At 42.7% G+C, this 26,587-nt stretch overlaps 1 protein-coding gene and 1 long non-coding RNA gene across 5 annotated transcripts in view; one reads left to right on the plus strand and one right to left on the minus strand.

The window, feature by feature from the left end:
• The window catches only part of ELF2 (E74 like ETS transcription factor 2), a 39,181-nt gene extending 13,817 nt beyond the window's left edge, over positions 1-25,364 (minus strand). The window contains exons 1-3 of one of the 4 annotated variants that reach the window (XM_083520031.1): positions 25,008-25,364; positions 10,885-11,116; positions 9,928-10,093 (exon numbers count right to left, since the gene is read on the minus strand). In XM_083520031.1, coding sequence (XP_083376157.1) covers positions 9,928-10,093; positions 10,885-10,959 — 241 coding nt within the window. In that variant the 5' untranslated portion in view covers positions 10,960-11,116; positions 25,008-25,364. Of the gene's footprint in view, positions 1-1,176; positions 1,258-1,724; positions 2,078-2,214; positions 2,532-9,927; positions 10,094-10,884; positions 11,117-25,007 lie in introns of those variants that run through there. The other 3 variants (XM_083520032.1, XM_083520034.1, XM_083520033.1) reach the window with 3 other exon arrangements.
• LOC310714695 lies at positions 11,132-22,716 on the plus strand. The gene is made up of 2 exons (XR_014529983.1): positions 11,132-15,008; positions 15,737-22,716. It is a non-coding gene; the product is annotated as an uncharacterized lncRNA (long non-coding RNA).
• Positions 25,365-26,587: the final 1,223 nt, after the last annotated feature.

Below are 26,587 nucleotides of genomic sequence, written 5' to 3' on the forward strand. Positions count from 1 at the left end.
ATACAACCCTACCCCACTCCTGGGTCTTTGTTCCCTAGCTTGCTTCCCAACCCCCATCCATAGGCAAGTATTCCGGTACCATTCTATGCAAAGATTCCACCCCCAGGCTACCTTTCTTCAGGAGTTCTCATTCCCTCTATTCCCTGCCTCCTCCTCTCTCTCTCTCTCCACCTCCCTCCCTCCCACTCTCACTTTCCTTCGAAGAGACTGCAGCTCTTTCATTATAACAGCACACAACTCCTTTATATCTAAATCTAGTGTAAGATTTCTCCAGTCCAAGTAAGCAGTCATTTCCATTGTGGAAGCTACATCATTCTGTACACTGAACTTTCCCCCTTAGTGTTCAAAATATTTATAAATGTTCTGTAACATCACAGTAGAAGTAGCTTATCTGCGGCAAAAAGCAAAGTGAAACAGCAGGCAAGTAACTATATAACTCTCTGTAGTAGCAACTGGGTATGCAGCATGAGGATACACTTGGAAACCAAACCAGGGGAAACCAAACCTTTGATTAAAAAAATAAAAGTTTACATGTACAGTACCCTCATGCTACAAAGGAACCATAGAAGCAAAGAGCAGTGCACAGACATAAACCCCCAGGCAGCCAGAACAGAAAACTACTTCTACTGAACACCAATGTTGTTGGTTTCCTCAACACTGGTATGCACATGAAAAAGGAGACGAGCATATCCACACTGCCTCACAGAAAGAGTCTCCTGACTAAATAAGAGACACAAAAAGTAGCTGAAGGCAAAGAAAAAAAAGGCCTGTACATCCTTGAAATTCACCTACACTTCACTCTTTTTAATCTCATTCCAATGAAATGGATCCATAAAACAATATAGCTAAAAAAGTATTAATAACTACAGCTTTGAGGTTATTTGGAAGACCATGGTGTTCGAATAATAAATTTTTATGTTGGGATAACAAAACCTTTACACCCAACACTAAAACCTTTACACCCAACACTTGTCCTTCGCACAATAGTATGAAATTTTGTGGTGTTATTGCTAGAAACTCAATTAAAACTTGTGCGAAAAGCAGTGGTTAGTGGAAATGCAGTCACAAAAGCTACTTCGGGGTGGTGCTGAAGCTCTCTCTGTATCATCAACGACGGGTAATTAATTAAGAGGCAAGAACGTTCTGGTCCTAAATGTGCAAAAAAATCCCCGTTACCTGTTATCAGATCCAGGAAGATCAGCGCTTCCTGCGCAGGACATTTATGAACCCCACTGCGACTCTCCTCTGCTCCTCCTCCCCCCTCCGCGCTCACACCAGCCCCGCCCTCGCTTCCGTATTTACAATCCTTCCTCTTCCCTCCAATTCCGTGCTCGCATTGTCAGAGCCAGAAAGCGCTGCCACTCAACCTCTCCCTCGCTGCTACTGGCTTGAAGGAGCCTAGCCCCGCCCATTACAGACGGTAGCATTCTGATTTCGAACATTCTTGACAGTTGATTGGCCGGCCAGGCCCGTCACTCCCTCCCCCCACCCCGCGCACAGGGGCTCCTGAGGGAGGCTCGGCGCTTCCGCTATGGTGGTTGGAGAGGGGGGGGGAGAGAAAATGAGCTAAATATCCTCGCTGGAGGCGGCACATGCCGATCGCCCCGGGAACAGCAGCAGCAGTACCGATGCCCCGTCTCCCCCCGACCCCGGCTGCTCCCACACCCTTCCCAGCGCAAAGCAAAGTTTAGAGGGCAAGAAGCGCCTCCCCAAAAAATGAGGACCTTGAGCCCGTCGTGGCTCCTGCACCCGCCAGAGGCACCTCGGCGCTAGGGAACAATTGCAGGGGACCAGGAAGGAAAGGCGCTGCAAGGGGAGCCGCCTCTCCCTGCTCGGGAAGCGCGGCGTGGCTTGCTGCTTGACGGGAGGACAAGCGCAACAATCGCCACACGCTCTTCCTGGTCCCGGGCTGCAAAAAGAAGCGCGGCGCCTCCGCCGCTACAGCAGCGGCCAAAGCACGCCGCCCGCAACCGCTCGCCCCGGGCGCAGCGCGGTCAGGTTGCTAACGCGCCCAGCACGCCAAGGTGATCACTTCCTGGATTCGCCCTCCTCCTCCATTACTCCGGCGCCAGTGCCGCCCCCGGGAAGAGCGAGCGGCGTGCGCGCCTCCCTCCGCATCACCCGCCCTTCGCTTCTCTCCCCCCCCCCCCAGCGCCTCCCTTCTCTTCTACCAAGCTCCCCGCTCCCGCCCCGCCATTTCGCGGCGCCGCTTACCGGCGCGGATGAGCAGGTCGAGCTGGTTCGTGGGCCCCTCATGCAGGGAAGTCGCCATGTTTATGCCGCTGGAGCGAGCGGCGGCGGCGGCGGCTTCGCATTGACCCGCAGGGGCTCCCTGGCGCTCGGCCGCGCGCGCGCGCGGGCCCCCGCGGCTGGTCGGCGCGCGCCTGCGTGCGCGCTCCCGGCCGCCCCGAACGCGTTAAGAGCCGAGCCAACCCGACGGGCGCCTCGGCCGGATCTATCTCCGCGCGCTCGTTCCCGCGCCCGGCCAGCCAGCCACGCAAAAGGTTCCGCTCGGCTTCCTTCCTTCCCTCCCCCCGCGCGTGTAGCGGCAACAACGGCGGCGGCAAAGCAGCAGCAGCGCTTCCTCCTCAAGCGGGGCGCACACGATCCTTCCGCCGCCAGCCTCGCAGACAGGAAGTGCCGGGCGGGCGGGCGCTCGCTCGCTCTCCCTCTCGCCCTCCTCCCCTCTTCTGCTCTCCCATTCTACAGCAGGGGCAGGAATCGATCGCCGCAGTCACGACGAGATTCCGTTCTTCTTGGGTCGGAGGGATCCCACTTCAGTCGGTCCAGCTGGAGGAAGGCAAAATCTCTCGCCTCTTCCGTTATCTTCCATGCAACTAGGTGGCAGGGATGCCAACAGAAAGGAGGTGCCCGCGGCTCAAGGCAATCGACGCCGCCTCCAGAGCCGCTTTCCCTTCTGCCACTTCTTCGCCAGCCTCCCGCGCGTCCCCCTCCGGGATGAACGACGCCTCTCTCTCTTTCTCCAAGGTGCCGCTTGAGGAATGGAGATATCGCCCCGTCTCCTCTCCGGTGAGAAGAGCAGCCTTGCACTGGTTCCTGCGGAGTCCCGAAAAGGCCGCCTTAAAAGGAGTTCTGAAATTAGAGGGCAAAGGCACCCGAGGTCTTTTTGGACAACCCGACCGGATTTGCTTGAAATGCATTCAGTCCTGTCAACGGAGCAACTGCTGCCCTGATCTCAACCACACTGTGTAGTTTTCCTTAAGGTCAAAGTTTATTCATAAGCAGAGCTGTCAAAGAGGAGGAATGTAATTTCTGCACCCCCTTCCATTTCAGAGGCCTTGCATAAGTTGCCACACTGCCCTTGATGAATCCCACCTTGTCCATTAGGATGCAAGCAGTTGTCTTGCAAATGGTAAACTTCACTGTGATCCAGTTTCAACCAGCAATATGCAGGCAGAAATGGAAGTGATTGTTTATCCCACAATTTCATTTCTTTAAACTATGTTCTTATAAGCATGTACTGTACTATAAACGATGTGCCATAAGCATATCACAACCAAATTAGAGGGCAAACTATTATAACTAATAGACATTCAATAAAGTCATGGTGAATAACAAGCTGACATTACAAAAACCACTTCTCAAAATTTGGCAACAAGTAGAACTCAAGAGCAGATGATAGCTGCGATCCAAATCACATTTATCTGAAAGATACTGAAATCAGTATGACATTTCAGAGAAAACATAGGCTATAAGGTTATATACACACTGCTGCTATCAGTACTGCTGCCTGCTTCTATTCATTAGGATTAAATCAGGGGTAAAAAGGTAAAGGTACCCCTGACTTAGGTCCAGTCGCAAACTCTGGGGTTGCGTGCTCATCTCGCTCTATAGGTCAAGGGAGCCGCCGTTTGTCCGCAGACAGGATGCAATACCCACAGACTGCATACCAACAAAAGATTGTATACCAACAAAAACTGGGAAGATGCTACATTCCCTTATGGTCCTATCCCATTTGGTTCTACACTTTTAAGTGTTCAGTAAGAGGCAGAAGGACTATTGAAGCACAAATTTGGTGCTAATGTGGCTTGGTAGAGCTGAGGCCAGAATTGGAGACATGAACTCCAGCTTCCTGAAAATTTTTCAGTCATCAAGATAGAATCCAGTGTCTTTATTTCTTTATTGTTTGCAGCCCTGAACCCATCTGAGAGAAAGGGCAGGATATAGATTTAATAAATAATAAACTAATTCTGTTGCATTAGCACACCCAGGTGTGCTATTCACACATAAAGCTAAGCCAAACTATGGCTTAGTGAGAACATGCGCTCTTCCAGGGAGGAAGGGGCAGTTACTTTGTCCTCCCCTGGTCCTTGTAACTTAGTACAGCATGACAACTAACCTAGGTTTGGGTTAGTGTGTGGTCAAACCTAGGTTTTGTAACTGAAGAAACCTTGGCTACAGCTCCTGATTAAGGAGACAGGTTAACCACTAGTCTGACTTTGAAGAACACTTTAAGCCAAACCTTGGTTTACCATGGTACAGAAACAAGAAGAGGCAGGGAGAACTGGTGCAGCTGTGAGCTCTCTGAGAGCCCCCAAGGATCAAGGGTACAAAAATATTTTTGTAATGCTATTTTAAAAATCTTGACTGTGAAGAAACAAAATTGGCATGAAGAACAAAATTTTCAGATTAAAGGGTTTAAATCACATATTTCACCAGCAGTCCAAAAATTAACTTGAAGGATTCTTTAGAGTAGGATCCTGATAGATAAACATAATACAGTAAACTGTCTACTACTACAAGGTTTGATTTGATGTTGCAGATGGCAATCAATTATTTACATCAGCCATAAAATCAATGTTATTTTTAAACAGGAAGTTGAAAACTCCAGAGGAAGATATTTGAAATTTGTGTTTATGTAAGTGGCAAACAAATTAAAGTCTAAAGTAGTTATAAGATTAGCTTTCCATAATAGTGGTATAAGTAGTAATCTGAAAAAGAAAGAAATTTCTTTTAGAATATACAAGTTAACACTTTTTACTAAAAGGGATTAAGGGCTTTTTCTAGAGCTATACCACCCCTGATTTAAAAATGCATTATTCATTTATGTATAATATTACCAAAAAGCTATACATACCAACACTGTTCTGGATCAATTTTATTCCCCCATCATGAGGTAACTAAAGGAGGTGCTCTTGCTTTAGATCTCCATTAGTCATGCAGGTCTTCTACCTCCCTGTGGCAATAATATTCATTTAAAAAGGTAAAAGTTTGTTTATGCCACAGGGAGGATTTCTGATGCAATGTGAAAAACACAGGAGAAGAATGGCATCCCAAAAATAAGTCACCACTCCCATCTCATTGTTCTGAAAATATCAAATTGACACCAATTCTGGCACAATTAATGAGAAAGCAGAGAGTTGCATTCCATATGAACTCCTCCCCAAATAAGAAGCCAAACACTAAAATATCCTTACTTAAGACATTTTCCAAGAAGCTGCAAACTACATTTACTTCACTTTAGGAAGAAAGTTTCCCTATTTGGATAACAGCAATAACTACCATCCCACCACCACTTTCTTCCAGTGGAAGCATTTCATGAGCTGAGTTCAGCTCACATGATCACTGGATCACAGCCACTAAATTCTTTAAGAGAAATATGTACGTCCTCTTATTAGTGATGACGACAAAGGAATTTAAAATAGCAGTTTGCCCTCAGCACAAAATACTAATAGAATTGGATTTTATATTTATTATGCAACAACTCAAGCATCAAGTGTGCTCATTTACATTCAAACCAACAAATGTTCCAATAATAAGTTCAATGTTCAAATTAAATTAACCAAATAACAGAAGTTAAAAACATGCTTGACTACTTGTCCTGAACTTGCAACTTTCTTTGCTAGGACTTATAAATAAAAGAGGGAGTCAGAGGAGAGGACAGGAACAATTATATCAATGGCAACAAAGTAAAGGGCCTAAGTTTTGTATGTCAGAAAAATATTTGCCTTCTGAGCCTCTAAATAAGCTCTACTCACAATTATTTCATATTATCCAGGAAAGCTTTGAATGCAAAAGAATAAATCAAGACAAATCATAATCAGGAATGAAATAGTAAAAAACCAGTGGTAGAACACTTCAGTTTCACAGGAAAGTTAATAACTAATTTTTAAGGAGACCATACTGGAGTAAAACAGCAGCATGAATCTGATTAATTGCAATTCATCATGAAGTTCATTGCTGAATCAGGACAATGGATTTTTATCACACTAAAAGTGTTAATTGGCATATTATTGTCAGAATGTCTGTGTCAATGTATTATCAATGATACATGCCAATTTTCACCATCTGCTTTCTGCATTTCATTTCCCTCTGTCCTCAATGTTTACAATCCCCTGCATCCAAACCATACCTGTAACTCACAAAAGCGCTTCATTCTTCCCTGATTAAGATTTCCATGAAAGCTTCAACTCATCTTTTAGTCTTAAGGTGCCAGCCTGTTTGTTGAGCTATTCATGATTCTCAGTTCTGTGTAAGCCCACAGCTTCAAGTAGGCAGGTATGTTTCACTGCATCAAGCCATTACTTGGATTATGTTCAGTATTCAAAAGGGAAAACACTAATATAATTTTTAAAAATTGTTTCTCAAACCTTAAAAGCAGATTGTGTTTTAATGCTTCACAATTTTTTTACTGTCCGTGTTCTAATATGAACATGTCTTTTGGGCGTGTGCTACAGAATACTCCTTTATTGCCCACAGTGGATCAGTGCATCTGGCTGTTAACCAGAAGGTTGGTAGTTCAAGCCCACCTAGGTAGGGATGGCTGTGGGCAGGATTCCTGCACTACAGGGGATTGGAATAGATGACCCTTGGGATCCTTCCAACTCCATTATTCTATGATTGTATACAATAAAACAGTACGTTCAAATGCATTTTTAACTTTTGGAAGAACTTTTATAAACCCACTTGAGGTTCAAACATAGTTATTTTTAGAAAGCCTACTATAGAAAAAAAGAAACCTCAAGCATACCATTTGTACACACCCAGTGGAATGCATTCCTTTGAAAAAGAGCCACCCACTCCATGCCAAATCACAAACTACTTTTGATATTTCCCTCTCAGTTTCATAATAAATTTTCAATACAGCATGCAGAAGTGCTGCTTGAGAAGCTCAAAGGCTCTCTTGGGTGTGCAGTTCTTTAAACGCTGACCACGGTTATGTCAGAACCTATAACCTTGCTTCATGCAGAAGAAATCTACTCTAAGAAATTGGTGACACCATTTGACCTAAGTGAAGCACAATAGTAGCTGTTATAGATAGAAGGAAGTATTTTCCTTCAAGCATGTTTTTCAGGATTCTTACTAGCTTACCTCAAAGCAGGAACTAAAGTGATGGAACTTTAGGGACGGGAAGAGAGAGATTTTAAAGGCCAACCCTGTTGTATCAGACCAAAGACCTATCTAGTCTAGCATCCTGTTTCTCACACTAGCCAACCAGATACCTATGGGAAGGACACAAGTGCCACAGCCCTTTCCCACTGCTGCTCCCTAATGACTAGTATTCAGAGGTGTGCTGCCTCTGTCTTCCAGTCCAAGGGCACAATCTAGAGTTGTGCATGGCTAGTTCATATAGCCATTTTTCTCTCTACCTCATTTCTAGCAGCATCCTCTCCATACCATATCACAAGCTCCTCTTTATGTCTCAAGAATTTTTGAAATAAGCGTGGCATGTTGCTTGATGGGACAAGGAGAGTGTTGGCTGGGACCAGGCATGCTAGCAGGGGTGGATTTAGGGCTGTGTGAGTAGTGCGCACACACCAGGAGCTGAGCCAAGGCGATACCAGCTCAAATCCTGGTAAGCAAGGCACTGGACTTTGTGAAGGAGTTATGAGACTCTGACTGGATCCTCCTTCTCAAAGCTGGGTGCCTCTTTACCTGCCTTTGGGAGTGGGATTTTGGCCTTGCACAAGACACCATAATACCCAAAGTCCACCACTGTTGCTGGATCTTGAGTAAATTACAAATCTCACCTAACTGTGGAATCTGGAGTATGCCATTTTGGTGAAGATCCACAAGCAATGCTTCTGAATGCCAGATGCTGGAAACCACAGGAGGCAAGAACGCTCTTCTGCTTGAATCCTGCTTGCTGGTTTCCCACAGGCATCTGGTTGGCCACTGTGAGAACTGAATGCTGGACCAGATGGGCTATTGGCCTGATCCAGCAAGCAATTCTCGTGTTTTTATTCCATCAAGAGACCGTAACTAATCAACACGACTAAGTGAAAGGAATTAAACAGATATTAAATTGTTGGTACTTTGTTGAACTAGAACAAATCCAAATCTTACTAATGGCAATACATTTCCAAGCTAAGCTCAAGGCATTACTGTTAGTTTGCAAATCCCTAAACAACCTAGATCCAAGTTACCTGAAAGAGCGCCTTGTACCTTACACACCACTCAGATTACAGAAGTCACTTGGAGAATCCTTCCTGACTGTTCCAGTTATCACAAATGAACCTAAACATTTCATTTCTACAAAAAGTTTTAGCATAGTGGCATCAGTACTATAAAACACTGTTCTAATTGAAATCAGACAGGTACCGATATTTTTGATATTTCATTACACCTGCATTTCTTTGGTTAAGCATTTATAAAGAATTAATTTGATTCAGTGTTGGTCATTCGTTTTGTATTTTATGATGTTATAAGAATTTTATTGTACATTGTTACACAATTTTTTTAATGCTGGCCAATTATAAATTCACTCATGAATAAATAAATGCAGATTTATTTACTCATTGTACTAAGTCAAAATAGATTTATAAGCCAGCCATACTTTCTATGAGTACAGTAGTCTTTTAGCACATTTAAAACATAAGTATAATATAGAAATAAAGCCACAAATGCCAGCAGAACTTTCTTCTCCATAAAGTATATTTACAGTGCTAAAAATCAATCAGAGAGCAACGAAGATTAAAAATATCTCATTACAATTTAGTTTATAGTCCTAATCAATTCACTGCCTTGCTTTTAACCAATACACTGAGTTATTAATTTAAGTCCTGCTTACACATTGAAAAGCATAAATGAAGGTGTATTGAGGATACCAAAGGAAACCGCTTTTTAGCACTTTCTTTATAAAAGTGCAAATCTCCACATAGTTAAGAGTTCGTATTTGGCATTTTCATTTCATGTCATAAGGGAATGTGAAGTAGTTACTAGCATAGTAACACCAACTAGTTTTCCACCTCCCCCTTCCCTTGCCCTCCTCCAAAAGCAGGTTGAACCATATTGACACTGATTAAATGAGTACTGTTGGCTTGATAGCCATTGTTTTCATTGTTAAAAGGAAAACCTCATAAATTTTACCCGAAGAGGCAAGCTATCTACTAGACTGGTATACAAACTGTAAAGAAAAGTATATCCTAAGCTTATTCAGATTTTATGCAGGAAAGATAAGTTAGCACATTTGTGCAATATGCAGAGCAACAAGCCTAAAGACAGGATTATTTTCTACTAAATGTATTATTATTGAATTATTTGAAAGGTATAGTTCCTGAATCAGATCTGGAAATGGCAGTCGATCTACTAATTGCAGCAGAAATGGTAACTGGCAAAGGAGGAAGAGTATAGCACTGCCAAACTCAGATTGCTTTGAAAAAGCTGGAACCTCATCACACTAATGAATCTTACATATTCAATTTTTGCTATGTTTGGGAATGATACCCTGTATCCATATAATTTGCTTGCATTGTAAAATGATATAATAATGATGTTACTTGGTTGAGCATATATATATAAATTTTCCCCTTCAAGTGACCTGCCTCCTCCCCATCTCCTTTTCATTAGCTGTTCCCATTAAATGGAAGGGGGAATCATAATGTGCAATTAAAACAGTAGTGATGCATACCAGCTGATTAATGTTTGCATCCTTAGCAAAAAAAAAAAAAAAGTAAAGAGGTTTACCTGTTTTCACAGTTTCTGTCTCGATTTCCTGTTCTTCTGCAACATCTTGAAGAAGGTAAGTTTCATCATCATAAACAAAGATCTGTGCAGCATATCCTTGTTCGACTCTGGCACTTGGTACTGGCTCTACAATCACTGCTGGATATTCAGAGACTGGCTCGTTCTCCTGTAGAGCACAGTAAGAGAATGTGTTGCCATCCTAATCCAAATAATCCCTTCCATTTTCCCTTTAGTGACTTGATGTCTTTCATAGAATATTAAATAAAAAGTATGTATTTAAAGGATTACAAATAAATTTGGGTATATCTGTAGGCAGCATGGGGTGGAGAGAGGGATAGAGACAGATACAATGTATCAACCACTAAAGCAAGGCTCATCAGAAACACACCAAGAACCACAGTATGCAAACATTGTTGCATTTAATTAACAAGCGGCCTATCATTTCCATGAACTTTGGCACTTACCAAGCTATATTATTACAGAAATAACTAAAAATGACATTAAGGGTTTAGTCCAAAGTTGCACAATTTAAAGTCCTATCAGTTTCAATGTGATAAACATGTAGCTCAGATCTGGGCCTTTCATCACTGCTCATTCCTTTACCTTGCCCACATATTTGAATGTTTTTAACAGATGTGTGTAATTACCAACTTATCTTGGAAGCAAGGTGGCAAGTTCTTGTTTTTCAAAAACTGCAGTAATTCTCATAGCCCGCATATGGCTTCAGAGCCTGTTCTAAATACCAAGTTATTTTAATGAATCTAGCACTTACATTCAAATAAATGCTCTGAGGCACAGTCCCCCAAGTCAAAACCTGTAATCTATCTGACACAACAGTTCTCTTTTCTCTCTGAGCATGAACTAGGGCATGAGCCTCTCCCATTACATGTTTCATTTGTATCCACAATTAGCATTTACAAAGATCACATGAAGAAAGGTTGTACATCATTTTCTGACCTGGCCTTGAATTTGTACTCCATTGCTGTCAAACTCAAGACCTGAGCCTCCACTGTCAACTGCTGCTGATGTCATGGTGCATTCCCTGGGAAGATTAGAAGGCTAGTAGCAAAATATGTAAATCTTCTCAGTGATGTTAACTGGTAACACAGAAAGCTTGAGATACAGGAACTTCGTAAACCAAGTAGAATCTTTGCAAAATCAAACTTCTTCCCTTCTGGTGCCACAAATCCTGAAAGAGGGAGCATAAAAAACATTGGTATATGCAACTATTTTTAATGCTACTGCTTATAGAAATGTGTTAAAATTGTACATGAAAATAGGGCATTGGTTGACACTAATATGATCAAATAATACAGCTGTCATTTGTAAAATGTAGCCTTCCCTAATCTGGTGGCCTCCGTATGTTTTGGACAAGAAGTCCCATCAGCCACAGCCAGCATGGCCAAAGGTCAGGGATGATGGGAGTTGAACCTGGAGGGCACAAGACTGAGGAAGCCTGCATCTGTTTGCCATCACATGACAGTTCCAAAGTTTATACTTATGTGGAGAACTCATTCCCTTGCAATAAGTTTAACTATATAGAATTACTTCAATTTTCAGCTACCCTTGTTTAGCTTATGTTTTTCATGCTTTGTTATTATTTCAGGAGCTACATGTTAATAAATTGTTGCTTTTATTAAAGTCATACAGTAGCTGCAACCTGACCTGCAGACTTTTCAATAAATAAATGCCAAATTATTCATATCCTGTGCACATGAAACTAAGCAATCTTATCTAGCTACTGTTTGGTGTAGAGCGCTGAGCTGGATCTACTACTGATATACTTTATAAGGTTTCCCCTATATTCTTACATATTTTAAAAATACTTTAATACCAAACACACTGTCTTCAATGAAATTCTAATTACAAAAATTGTCATTTACAAAAGGGAAGGATAAAGGACTCCCAACACAAATTCCCGCCACCCCCACTGCAACTGCGTCAGCAGCAAAGAGAGGCTGTCTCCTCTTTATTAAAAAGGAACAGGGAAAGCAAACCTGGGCTCAGAAAGAGCAGGTGAAATAGGAATTTATTCTGAGCCCAATTCTCCTCACCTACTTGCTTCAGGAGCAGAAGCTAGTTGTCTCTTGCTGCTGAAGCAATTAAAGGTGATGACCAAGAGGCTCCCACCAAGCCTGTTAGCACATCCTTCCCACTGTTGTTCAATCTGACACTTTACTGTGTTGACTAGAGGAGAAGCATGCTGTGCAAGACAATTTCCTGTCACAGCAGGCCCAGGGCTAGTGTCTGTGCACTACCCTTTACTGCCAGGCATATTCCTTGGTAGCATGCATGAAGTTGTACTGTGGTACCTCATGTTAAGAACTTAATTCATTCCGGAGATCTATTCTTAACCTGAAACTGTTCTTAACCTGAAGTACCACTTTAGCTAATAGGGCCTCCCGCTGCCGCTGCGCTGCTGGCACACGATTTCTGTTCTCATCCGGAAGCAAAGTTCTTAACCCGAGGTACTATTTCTGGGTTAGCAGAGTCTGTAACCTGAAGCATCTGTAACCTGAGGTACCACTGTATATGTACACTTCTTGCTTAAGGAAATTCAGGGTTATGAAACATACTACAATTAGTAAAGACTATCACCTATCCCGCTTCTCCTCCATATGGACACCCTCAATGTCCCCACAGCAGACACCTACTTTACAAAACAAAATACCGGTAATAAATAATAATAATAATAATAATAATAATAATAATAATAATAATAATGATGATGTCTGTGTGGAAACATTATTTTACAACTATGTTTCAGTTGATTAGATAAGTATGCAGATTTCACTAATTTTAAGAATACTGTATTATACAATTCCACAACTGTACATTAATCAGAATGAACTGTTCCAGTTCAGTTCCCCAACTCCCAAATAACATGTATCTAAATTTCTCTTTTCTATCTCACTTTCACATAGTCACTTTCTTCCTATACAATTAAGATCCAGATTTTGAACTTATAGTGTGTTCTGTTGCAATTGTTCATTCCATATCTGACAAATTAATAAAAACATATAGTTAACAGGGGTGACTGCCCTTCTACAAAATTCAACAACAAGAATTGTATTAAATCTGGTTATAATGAATTATTTGGGAATTCCTCAACATTGCTATATAATGACCAGTTTGTTTACACATCCCAAAATGTTTTCTAGTTTACAAACACAAGCAATCTTGTGGAATAAAGTAGCTCCTCTGTGATACATTTTAGAGGGTATGTATGAGAAGACACATGGTTTGAGAAGCACTGGACTATCTGATGTGGTGGACTGGCATTTCCCCCAACCCCAATATGCCAGGGACTAGTATCATATTTGGTCCCTGAAGTGTCCCATCCAGCCAGGGTGGCAATGGAGTTGTGGATCGGCAACCAACGCCTTCTGAACCATCACTGGTCCATGGACCACCACTTTGAGTAGCAATGACATAGCCTATTGCCTTGCACAAGTAATCTTGCACAATTCTTTGGGCTACAAAACTTTTTTGAAAAAGCACCTTGGGCTCACTACACATCAGAATGTTGAGATCTTAACTTCAATATTTTTAAAGAGAGAGCAGCTAAAAAGAGTCTGCTAAGAGCTGTAAAGGGTGAATTTGGTGTGTATCGTCCCTCACCAGACCAGAAACAAACAAGCATAACCCCTTGCAAGGTTGTTGTCCTGCTTTTACTTTGAGATTAGAATGGTACACAAGTGACAAGTTGCAAGGATCAGAAGTTACATGAGAAGTCAAAGGGATTGCTAGGCAAGAGCCAAGACATTGAAGCAACAAGCAACAAGCTCCCTACACTTTCCTTTTAAATAAAGGAATGCCCACTGCACATCATTTATCATGGCAAGCAAATGGGCATTCCTCCTCATGGGCTGGCTAGCTGAGGTTTGTGCACACTGATGTCCCTGTGTTCTATGTGACAGAGATGAGGAAGGTGCCAGCTTGGCACCATATTTACTCCTAGCTCCCTTCCCTGAAGGGGGAGGCACTGGAAGGCATTCCTCAGCAGCAAAAGCTAAGGAGGTGCCTGTCCCAGTGGTAACAGGAGGGACTTTTGAGAGTTTCCATGAGCAGCTCTCAAAGGGCAGCTCTCAACCCCCTAACCAATTGGGATCCTCTGCTGGATCAGATGTCTCTTGGGATTCAGAATCTATGACCACCACTCTACTTGGACCCTCTCCAGCGTCCTCTAGCTTTCACTCCTCAAGCTCCTCCCACCCTTCAGGGTCAGACCACACTCTCCATCATACCTCCACAAACTCCTGACAAACTCACGACAGTTGGGTACTTCTGGAAGCAATGAAGGGATTACTGATAAAAAACTCTAATGACAAAACATTTAGCATCAAATTTCAATGGCAATTTCCTGCATAAGTTTGAATCCTAAGTACAGTGCAGAATTGTGTATGTAAAACTGTGAAAAGAAAACTGCCCAGAATTAAACAAGAGTGGGATTGACTGAATCTTGCATTTTGTGACAGCCTCTGAGTCACTGTTTTCAGAAAGGTGTGGGGAATGATTTCTGTTTTCCTCTGACGTCACTGTTTACGATCTCCATCCAGAAAATCTCACAGAGATGTGTGTATGTGTGTGTACACACACACACACACACACACACACACACACACACACACCCTAATTGTAACTCAGGATAAAAATTCATAAAGTCAGTGCTTTTTTTCTAAAAGAAAATGTTTAGGGGTACTCTCAATTTGACTCAAGAAAATCACCATTTTATAGTTCAAATTTGGAAAAATAAATACAGTAAATGGACAAAAGTTCAAAGATTTACAAAATGTTTAGAGCTATGCGTACCCCTGCGTCGTCGTCCCCCCGTCCCCCCCCCCCCGAAAAAAGCACTGCATAAAGTCCATCTGAAGTCCACAAAAGCCCACAAAAGGCTTTAGGTTTCTACAAGGCTTTGTTGTCTTGTCTTGCTTGAATAAACCACAATCTAAACTAATTGCAGGTCTATGTAGCAAGTGGTGATTAGTTTATGGAAGCTGAAAGTTTTGATCTCTTCCTCTGGCACATGCTGGAAGGTAGGGGGAGTACAACTTAAGTAGCTTTGTTCACATCAGCAGGTACCTTCTATGCCAACTTTTAAACACCTGCTGAAAACTTTTCTATTTTGCCAGGAATAGCCTAGACAAGCAATTGAGGGTACATCCCCAAAAATGGTCTACTGATGCTTGTTGTTAATTTCTTTTTGCTTTTAATTTGCTTTTAACTTTTTATTATGTTAATGTTAAATTTTATGTTTTTATATTGTTGTAAACTGCTGTGATATATTTTTACAATACTCCAGTATATAAATATTTTTATAAATAAATAATAACACAATTGTTCCCTCTACTAAAAACATAGTAAGATGGAGGGGGGGGAGAGATAAAATTCACACATTTCCTGATATTCCAATAGCTTTCTCACTCTTAAAAAATACATACTACTTTAAAATAGATCAAATTTCCAAGCCAGCAACAAGCACAGTGGATACATTAAAAAACCAGATGACTTGCCATCTCAGCAACAGAAGTTGACAAAATGCCACACACACAAAAACCAGCAGATAATTTGTTCTCAACAGTTTTGCCATTTGGGTACATATCTTCTTAATCAGGTGCCTAAAGATGACCTATTCTCTGGGAAGTATGTTTGAAGTCAAGAGAGAGATGCTTACAGCTAGCACATGTTCACATTACTGTTTTTTCCACATGCATCTTTTAATGTAAGTCACTTTCCGTTACTTTGAAAGAGAAACAACTAAAATAACATAAATCTGATAGTATATGTTATAATATTATAATAACAGTGCATTCGAACTGCTAGTTTTTGAAGCTGCATTCACACATTCACCACAATTTATATCAATCCTGTAGTTTATTAATGAATAATGTTGTTTAATATGTTTTATCTCAAACCAGCTTTAATCCAGCTAGAAAACTGAATGAGAAGCAAGCAGTAAAGTGAAATACTCTAGCAGCCATAGCTATCAACGTTCCCCTTTTTAAAAGGGAAATTCCCTTATTCCGAATAGGATTCCTCGCAAGAAAAGGGAAAAGTTGACAGCTATGCTAGCAGCTGTCACACATGTACAGGTGACAGCTTAATGTGAGTTCTGAGGGAGTTGCAACAGCTAGGGAACCCAAAACATCAACCATGTTGGGTGAAAACATATCTGCCCCATCTCTGATGTGACCACCACCACCACGCAAATGTGGCCTGAAATGTAGTGTGGAGGAAATTACCTCACTGTGTTCTAAGCTGCTAATTTGAACATACAGTAATGTATTTTGAGGTATACTTTTGGCCCCAGTTTGAGTGTCAATTATTCAGTTTGGGGGCAGCACAAAAAGTAGAACCGGTGGCACAAAACTAGCACAAAACTTTGGCATCTGTTTGGAGGGGGCCCAAAATTTTGGGGTCACATGTTAATGAAGCTCTAGCCTGACTGGAGTTGTAAGGCCAGGAAGACTGAAGCAACAAAGGATGATTCTTTGAAGGCATGCTTAATTTTTAATGGACTGCTTGCATGGATAATTAGCTGAGGAGATAGTTATGGCTACACTTTATTTGTGCAAAATCTGCTCCTAAAGAGGAAATAGCAATTTTAAAAACATGTGCTTCCAAACGCTACTCAGAAAGAAACTTGGAGAAGGTGGCTTCTATGCTGGAATCTTAGCATGTGATATGCACAGAGTAAGCCCCATTGAACTCAGACTGACTTTTTTTTTTTTAGTATACTTGAATACGATCAGACTATCAGTAGGCAGGTAAAGATTTGAATACAAGAGCCTATTGGACTCCTTAGCCTGAGGGACAACTTCACATACTGCTGGAAAAGCATGCGGTGTTCCTTTTTCTTCCTCTACCGTTAGTCTGAGTCTTAGCAAGAAATGATCCCTGCAGCTGGGACTCAGAGTGGTTATTAACCCATATCCTGGATTCTTCTGAAGTGTGACTGAGCGATCAAATTTTGTCAATATATCATACAAGACAAGATGTTTTCCTCTCCCCCTTTCCTGAGCAATACCCTCAAAGGGAAAAGAACTGAAGTTATCAAGCTCCATACTGTTTACACTACACAAGATCTGTTGAAGCAGAAGAGATACAAATCAGATGCCTTTTATGGCTTCAGGTTGCCCCAAGTAATGCAAAGCCCAAGGTGAGTCCCTCAAGGTCAGACACAACTGTTATCTCAGTAAGTGTAATTAGCATTTGTGGGAACAACATCAAATTATTCATGACTAGTTTTTGAAGACTAAATCCCTTTTTGTAACTCACATAGGCTTCAGTTTGCATAAGCCATTAAATTCCACTAAGAAATCACACACTCTATAGAGGAAATAGAGTAAAAGTAATATTAACGTTTGCTTGGAAATACAGGCAACTTCCCGTTTATGCATGGGTTGCGTTTAGAGGCACCATGCACATCAGCGGGACGCACACAAGCGCCCTTGCTGTGCAGAAAATGGCACACATGTCAGCAGTCACACAAATACTGAATGTGCACATAGAAACACCTAGGTGTTCAGTGACTAAAATATAGTGTTAGATGTCAGCCTGTTGATGATGCATCATTCCAACACTGCAAATTATATCACCCAATAGTTTCATATGGATGTCAAACAAAATCAGAACCAACACCAATCCACTTGGGACTGAGCAACAAAATGTCTAGAGGGCTAAGGTAGCATCCCTAGTAACCACATTCTGCATTTAACAGACACAAAAGATTTGAACCACTGGAGAAAAACACTCATTACCCCATTTAAGAACTGAAGCCATGGCAAAACAGCATAATTAGCAGCATCTGCAACACCAAAAGCTGCTGAGCATTTGACTACTATCAACACTCCTGCACTGCCTCAAGATGAAGATACTCTCCTACTGCAATCACATACTCCCAGTGCTTCTCCAGGAAAAGGGAAGCTAGATGCAGACAAGCCTAAAGGTAGTTAAATCATCACTGCATACTTATATATTTATTATTTTACTTCCTGTGTTTAAGAGATGCCTTGTAAATTAAATTATCTAGGCCAGTGGTTCCAAATTGGTGGTCCATGTAACCCACCTAGGGGATCTGTGGCACCATTTATATAACAAAAGCTACCATAGAAATTTCAAAATTTTCAAAAATATGGGGTCCATGGCTTCGCTTTTTAAAAACAGGGCATCCACAGTACTTAGCTATTTGGGAACCACTGATCTAGACATTATTCATAATAAACATAAACAGTTAAACTGTACTGCCTGAGACACAAACCTGCATAAAAACCAAATACAAATAATGATGACTTCTTGAGAAAGTGACAAACCACTACCTTCTTAAGGACTAATAGATCACTCTCCTGCTCTCTAGGGAGACATTACACAATCTATTGGTTGTTCCTAACTGACTTTAATATCCATGAGAATCAAGGTATGTGGTGTGGCCTCCACAGTATCAGGCAACCAGTACCCGTAACAGAATTGTTGTGTTCAAGTCACAGCATAGAACTAAGAAAGAACAGAGATCATCACTGGCTCACCTTTCGGTAGAGAACATTATTGGCACAGAAGACCCTTCACTAACCAGAAGAAACCCATTGGATGTGATTCAGGTGATATAATTGTGGCCAAAAAGGAAGGTTTCATTGATGACATCACTCAACTCATGGGCCTGCAAACAGACTCCACTGCATGCTCCATCCGATTCAGCCAGTCTTTCAACAGCACTGCTCAGGAAGTTTAATTTTACACTACTCCTCACTAAACCAAATGGCCAAGTTGACCCAAGTGGATCAGTCTCCAGTGGTGGACCATCTCCATAAGTTCCCCATCAATCTGAAGATGTGGAAGACTGTTTTACACAGGAAGACAGTAATCACCAGAACCAGTCATGACAATGTGTTGCTATCAATATATGCATAATATTTTAGGTTTAACTTTTCATCTGCATTGGTAGAGGAAGATACTAAAAACAAGACAGGGATGAGAAAAGTTAGAACACACATTTTTCCTTATGGTCCAACTGTGTGAGGCAGTGAGGACAAAGAACTCTCAAATATTTTTTCTTTCAGAATGAAAGTATAGCTATTTTCAGAGGGGTAGCTTTGTTACTGTGCTAAAGCAAAAGAATAACAAAGACATGAGCTTCTGTAGGAGAGAGCCACTTTTTCATCATTACTGATGATTTAGAGTAAAATTTCAAAGTGTCTTGTGGTACCCTAAAGACTAACAAACGTGTGGATTAAAGTCTACTTCATCAGATGCATGTTATACCAGCTTGGAAGGTACACAGCTGTAGGGGGGGGGGCGGAAATAATGTAATTACATAAATGCATTATGTGGATGTTCCATTTTTGTTTTTCTCTTTGAAAAAAGAGGTTTTTTTTCATTTCTGCTCAACAGTCCTGAGCCAAAAAGAATGTGACCTTCCTTTTTGTTTACCACAGTAATGAGTGTGTCTATTTGCACATTTTATTTTTTCCTATTTGTCAGCTGGCAAAAGACATGCATTTTTGCTCCGAAGTAACTACCACCATGCTCAACAGGACTTACTCTCATGTAAATGTGCAGAGATTACAGGCCAAGCAGGGCTTGTTGCTGAATAAATATACATAGGCTTGGGGCTGTTAGGAGGCATCCTTGTGCAGGTCTATTTCAAACACTGAGTATATTTGTAACTAAGTGTTCAAATAAAACAAACGTTTTATACATGCAGTATTTAAAGGATTTTATATCCCTTTGAAACCACTGGGATTTAAAGGGGCTAAACTGGATTGCACTGTACCACCAAAAAGTATACTTTATTCCATAAATACAACAAACCAGATATTTCAAGGTAGTATTTTACATGGCAACTACTATATAAAATATGAACAATGAATTTCATTTCCTTGAGATAAGAAACAGAGGGTTTGATACTACCACATAGAAAGTTTTTTCTACAAAAAAATAACAAGTTTATTCACTCATTCAAAATCTCCAGAAATTTCACATCTCTGACAAAGACAATGTAAATGAAATAACAAAGAGTAAATTAAAATTAAGTCCATAGTCCATATACACATCATTATGACTTCTCCCCAAGAATGACTAGCTGACAAACTGGCTACAATTATCATGCAAAAAAGCAAAAAAAATGACATTGAGGTTTATATAAAACCGATAGAAATAACATTGCCTCCCCTTGCTTTAGATTCATTTTCCCCAAAAGACAGTTAAGTACAGTAGCTTGTTTTTTGAAGACAGTGGGACTTTAGCTCTTTTGTTAAGTCAAATCATTTTTATTAGCTATATACCTTATCTTTTGTTAAAAACGTGAAAGCAGCATGTACCCTGCACGTACAAGGTCAAACTTAACCACGCAGAAACTTTAAAGACACACACAGAGAAAGAGAGAGTGTGTGTGTACTGCCTGTTGACTATAGATATTTGGTTCTGGTTTTATATATAAAGTTAAGGCCCATTGCAGTCTTCTGTTTTTCATTTCTAAATGCAGGGTATTCAAATTAATAACTATTGTTTTTATTCCTACAGATAGACTGGTGGTTCGGGAATCAAAGGTAGCTTGTACCAGTGGCACCTGTACTGCTCCCTTTTTGTTGTTGTTTAATTTTTAGCAAAATAAGAGTTATCAGACTCCTGTACCTCCAACAGCTGCAGAGCAGAGATAATTTCAGCAGTGCAGCATCTCTCATCCCTGCAAGTTACATCTGCTGAAATCTCCCCCTTCTACACAGCTGTTAAAGTTGCAGGAGCCCTGCTATTCTCATTTGCACCTGATCATCCTAGAGAAAAAGAAAGACATATGCAATAAATAATGTAAACTGGGTCTCATATTACAGGTTGGGATTAAAGGTCGGTCTTGGGTATGCCAAGACTGAAGAATACTGCCACAATGATATACCAATGTAATAAAGATGTATTTCAAGACAATTGCAAAACTGTATGGATATAACACAAGGAGAATTGCATTTCAGTGTCAGACACTGTCTGATGATTACTTTAATATTCAGAAAATTGTACAGTATCTATAGACACACTGCTTGATTTTTTTATTTTTTAAAAAAAACCCTCCAAGAGGTTCACAAAAGAACATTAAATTTGTTTGCAAAAAAAGTTACAAACAAGTATATAAAACATTCAAAAGATGAATTAAAATCAACAATGGCTAAATAGATAAAATGTGTATGTCTGATTAGGCTTCCCTAAACAAATATGTTTTAAGCAGGTGCCAAAAAGAGTATAGAAAAGGCACCTGATGTCCATAAGCAAAGAGTTCCAAATGTAGGTGCGGCCACACTAAAATATCCAAGTGTGGAACAGGTATTGCATGGCACCTTTAACATTGCCAGTTCTGCGTATCATAGTGGTTCAGTGAACATATATAGAGTAAGGCAATCCTAATAGTAACACCTTGAACTTAGCAACAGGTAACCAGCACAGATTTATAAGCAGAGGTGTTATATGCTGTCAGGGTCTCACTCCTGTCCACAACAATGCTGTAGCACTTCCCACTAACTGCAGATCAAGCACAAGGGAAGCTCCAAATAGCCTTCACTGCAGTAATCCAATCTTGAAGTCACCAATGCCTGAACTACTGTGGTCAAGCTCTCCCAGTCCAGTTGCACCAGCTGCAACTGGTAAAGGGTGTTTCTAATCATGGAGGCTACCTATGCCTCCAGTGACAAAACTGGATCCAGAAATACCCCCAAACTGTATCTGCTCCCTCAGGGGGAATGCAACGCTGTCAAGGGCAGATTTCTCAGACACAGGAGCCACTCAACCAATACCTCTGCCTTGCTCGGATTCAAGCTCTATTTATTTCCCCTCATACTTTCCACCACTGCATCCAGGCACCAGTCCAGGGCCCACACAGCCTTTCTTGATTCAGGTGTTATAGAGAAACAGAGATTAGTATTATCAACATACTGATGGTACCTTGGCCAAAAACTCCAATGGCCACTTGCAGCAGGTTCATGCAGAGATTAAGCAGTGCTGGAGACAGAATAGTGTCCTGTGGCACCTCATAGTGTAACTTTCAAGTGGCTGAAAAGCACTCTCCCAGTACGTCCCGAAAGTTGGACCAGAATCACTGTAATACTGTACAGTGTCGCTGCCAACCCCCAGTTCCTATTCCACAGAGCCAGTCCAACAGGGTACCATGGCCAATGGTATCAAAAGCCACAGAGATCAGGAAGCAGGAGAAAGATAGAACTCTTGTCCTGCTCTCTGTTAAAGGTCATCATATGTACATGCACACACCTACTACCAGTTGCGGTTGGGATGAAAAAGTAATCATTTTAACTAGTATCTATGGAAGCAAGAGTGGGGCTCTTTTCCCTGTGGGCAAACTTGCATGGGTGGGGGTGGGGAATGGCTAGCATAACAGATGCGACCCTTACACTAAGCTGCATTCAAGCTGCACAAAAGTCAGTGGTTTCTATGAAATTTTCTCTCCAACCCCGTCTAAACAAGCAAAAAGCTTCCTCACAGTTCAAGGACACATTCCAATCAAGTAAAGCAATTGGGGAGGTCGAATAGCAGGGCCAGTCAGAGGCATGACCTAGGGAGAGTCCCAAGGACTGGAGAGAGATGGCTCCCACAGACAGAAGGGTCCCACTCCTGTACCAAAGCTGGGCTGTATTCAAGTTCCATTGATTTCAATAAGAATTATACCATGACTAAATGCTTTCGTTGGGACCCAAGTGTAAGTCTGGATCCAACACTCAATTTATGGTTAATTTCTGCTCAAGGTATACAGATAATGTGCATTATGGTTTGTTTTAACTAATAATAATATTTTTTTTAAAAAAACAGCATATACTGATAAAAACACAAGAGCAACAGAAAAAGATGCAAACAAGTGAATTACATGAACAAGGACAAGAAAATTGGTCTTAAAGTTTCTTTAAAAATTGCTCTAATTGCTTGATAAATCAGCCTCAGCAATACAATTTTATACACATGCTAACACATGATTTTGCAGAATATCCTTAAGTGACAGATGCATTTTCTTCCATCCAAATATTCCAGTAGCACTTGAAAAATTAAAATAATAGAGATCAATGTCATTGATCTCTATTGTCAACATCACAATTACAACCGTCATGAAATTTAACACTAAGTATTTGTATGTCTATATGCTATAGCTGATACTGTACATCTCTTGCACAGCCTGCATGCTAAACTACTAATAATTACTTTGAAATTCAAGTCTCTTATCATCTTACATCTATTTCAAAAAATTTCTTTCCATCCTCTTTAAAATATAATTTAAATCTACAATAAGGAGGTCCACTTTCATTATGATCTCTTCGTCTCAATCCTTTACAATTTACTTCAGCAACATGTGGATAAGAGTAAGTAATTCCAGGAAACAAGTCCCACAAAATAATGACAGCTGAAAAGAGTTGCAACGGTATGAGGTGCGAATCTCCCACCTCCTTCCAGAAACGAAGGACTACCGGTTCCTTTTAGTTATCAGTAGTGCTAGGTGATTTAGAAGAAGTGAGATTTCCCTCTAGGTCCCATGACCACCACCACCAACAACAAAGGCAAGCCATCGCTTCATCGAACTACTCGACTAATAAAGAACCTCTATCAAACAGCTAAGAGAACATGTCAGGACATATTTACAACAGCTCCTCCCTTAAAATACCGTCACGTGCAGAGGCCAGTGCTCCACATCCGTTCTTCGTAGACGTGGAAAATATTTGTAAGCCACGCGGGTACAAGGTTGTTTTTGTTTTGTTTAAGGGGGGGGGATCTATCTTTCACAGCCACGAAGGAAGGCGCTCTGATAACAGAAGCAGCCTTAACCGACGCTCCACCAAGGATGTGCATATGCAAGTCTTATCCGGGAAAGGGAGGCAACCTCGACACCAGAAACTGAAAGTAAAGGCTTGCGGGGGAGGGCGGAGAGGCCAGCAGAGCCATCCCAACTGACAGGGGACGCGCGGATGGAGCTGCCTCCCTTCCAGGCAGCGGCGGCGGCGATGGCCTCGCTTACCCCACACATCCCCTCCCTTCCTAGAACCATCAACAAAGCCGAGCCAGCACGGATGGCGGGGGGTGGGGGGAGGTGGGGTGGGGAGGGGACGACTTTCTTGTACTGTACAGTGTTTTTCAGATACCCTTTTTGCGCTTTGTAGGCAATTCCTTCCGATGTCTCTCCCCAGCACCACCACGACTCATGTATCCCGCAAATATTCAAATGGATTATTGGGGGGGGGGGGTTGAGGGGAGAGAAGATGGCACTGTTTCTGCACTCCAGCCCCAGACAGACCCAAAAAAACAAAAACCTGACAGACCAGCTTTCCCTTGGTTTAATCGCACATCCCTCAGAGGATTTCCTTTCCGCGTTGCCATTCCCCTCCACTTGCACGCAGCATACACAATTGCACAATCGCTCGGCGAGGAAAGGGAGGGGTCCCGCAAGGACTCCGAGGGGACTTTCCAGGGCCAGTCTATGCCCAGCCTCCCTCCCCTGACCCGTGAAGACTTCCATTTACACACAAACACACTTATATAAGCCGATGGAGGGATGGCACTGACAAGAGCAGGGTCTCCCCCTCCCCCCGCCCCACGCAACTGAAGGGGGTCCCTTCGGGGATTTTCCAGCCTGCGCCCGGCGTCCCTTTGCCCGCCTTGCCCTGTTCATGCTTCCAGGTCACAAACGTGAAGAGGGGAAAAGACACGGGTGCGAGGACAAGAGACTAATTATCTCCCCTCCCCTCCCCCCAACCAAAAAAACTCCGGTCTTCCCGATGAGGTCGACCCTAATGATGGGGCGGGGGGGGGGGGAGCGAGAGAGACCTCCGTCCCTCGACTTCCCATCTACGGGCCCATCCGCTCCTCAAGCGGGGCGGGCGAAGCGAGGGGTCTGTGCCCCTCAGCCGCCGCCGAGGCCGGGTTTCAGCCCCGGAGCTCCCGCTGCCATTTCTCCGCGGGCCGAAAGAGCTCCGCAACGTCGCCTCCGACGTACAGGAGCGCGTCGGGGGCCGAGGAAGAGCCGAGTGACCCCCAGGGTTCAGCCCTTCGCTTTCCTACCGCCGCCTCCCCCCCCCCCCGCCAGTGCTTCCCACCCGCCTTACCTTGTTTATGTGTCAAAGGGAAACGTCACGTCGCCGCCGCTCTCCCCTCTCTCAGGCCGAAACAGCGGCGGGAGGAAAACAGCCGGCAGCAGCGGCGGCAGCAACAGCCAGGAGAAAACCAGCTCGCGAGGAGGCGGAGGGAGAGAGGGAGAGACGAAGAGGGAGGGCAGCTCGCTCGAAGCAGCAGCAGCGGCAGCAGCAGCCGCCCAACGCCGGGGGAGGAGACACGAGGAGCGGGAGGAGGGATCTGCGCCCGAGAGATACAGCCTCGGCTGCCCGCCCTCCTCCTCCCCGGCGCGAGGGCGGCCCTCGGCCTCCCCTTCTGCACATGCTCGCGCACCTGAGGCGCCTCCGACGAAGGGGCGTGAGGGGAGCTCGCGCCCGCCCCGTGGCCTGGCTGGCGGCGACCGCCGCTCCTGTATGCACTGTTGTTCTTTTCGCCCAGCAGCAGCAGCAGCAGCAAACTGGCCCGGCTTGGTAGGCTTTTATGATCCTTCTCTCTGTCTCGCACAAACTGACTGACTGACTAGCTTGCTGCATCCTGAGGAAATGCAGGTTCCATCTAGGGTGGCCCCCTGTGTGCCCCGTCTAAAATTGCCCAACTGCCCCCCACCCACGGCAGCCTTAAGGGAGAAGATAGCTCTGAGGAACCCGTTTGTTTGCAGTGGGTGGGATTTAGCGCACGCATGCTTGGGATTATTATTTATTGAATTTATATACCGCCTTTCATCCAAAGATGCCAGGGCGGTTTACTGCAATGAGAACACAAAATACCTTGGTACCTCGCAAGACGAATGCCTCGCAAGACAAAAAACTCGCTAGACGAAAGGTTTTTCCGTTTTCGATTTGCCTCGCAAGACGAATTTCCCCTATGGGCTTGCTTCGCAAGACGAAAACGTCTCGCGACTTTGTTTTCTTTGTCTAAAAACAAAGACATGTTTTGTTTATAAAGTTAATTTATTTTACCTTCTATTTTTGAACTGCTCTTTACAGTATGTGTGACTTTAAAGAGCAGTTAATAAACTGTTGTTGTACCAAATTTGGCTTTGTTTGGACTTTTTTTGACCATAGGAACACGTTAATTGATTTTCAATGCATTCCTATGGGATTTCGTGCTTCGCAAGACGAAAAATTCGCTAGACGACAAAAATTGCGGAACGAATTAATTTCGTCTTGCAGGGCACCACTGTAACATTAACCAATACGTCTCATTAAACTTGTATGGGACTTAGGTCTGAGTGGGCAGGTTTAGGATCCTACTGCATAGCTGAAACCCATGGGAAACCTCAGGCCTAGGGTCTGGATGCAGTCCTCCAGGACTTTATATTTGTCTAGTTCTGGAGACTTTCTGCAGGAAGCACCCCGCCCTCAGAGCTTGATCCCTGCCCTCCTTGAGTGCTTTTGCTTGGATGGAATGTGTCCTTAAGTTGTAATGGGTGTATAGAAATATCTGCCTTTTACATGGCTGGGCTGTGAGACCTCCTGTTCAAATGTAAGAGTCGCATATGTTGGCTCCACCCATAAGTAGGCATCTGATTCCCAGAAAGTTACCCACAAGACCATGCTTTACCATGCTCAGG

This window comes from Podarcis liolepis, assembly GCF_965112155.1.
Source record: "Podarcis liolepis genome assembly, chromosome: 9".
In the NCBI taxonomy this organism is placed as follows: Eukaryota; Metazoa; Chordata; class Lepidosauria; order Squamata; family Lacertidae; genus Podarcis; species Podarcis liolepis.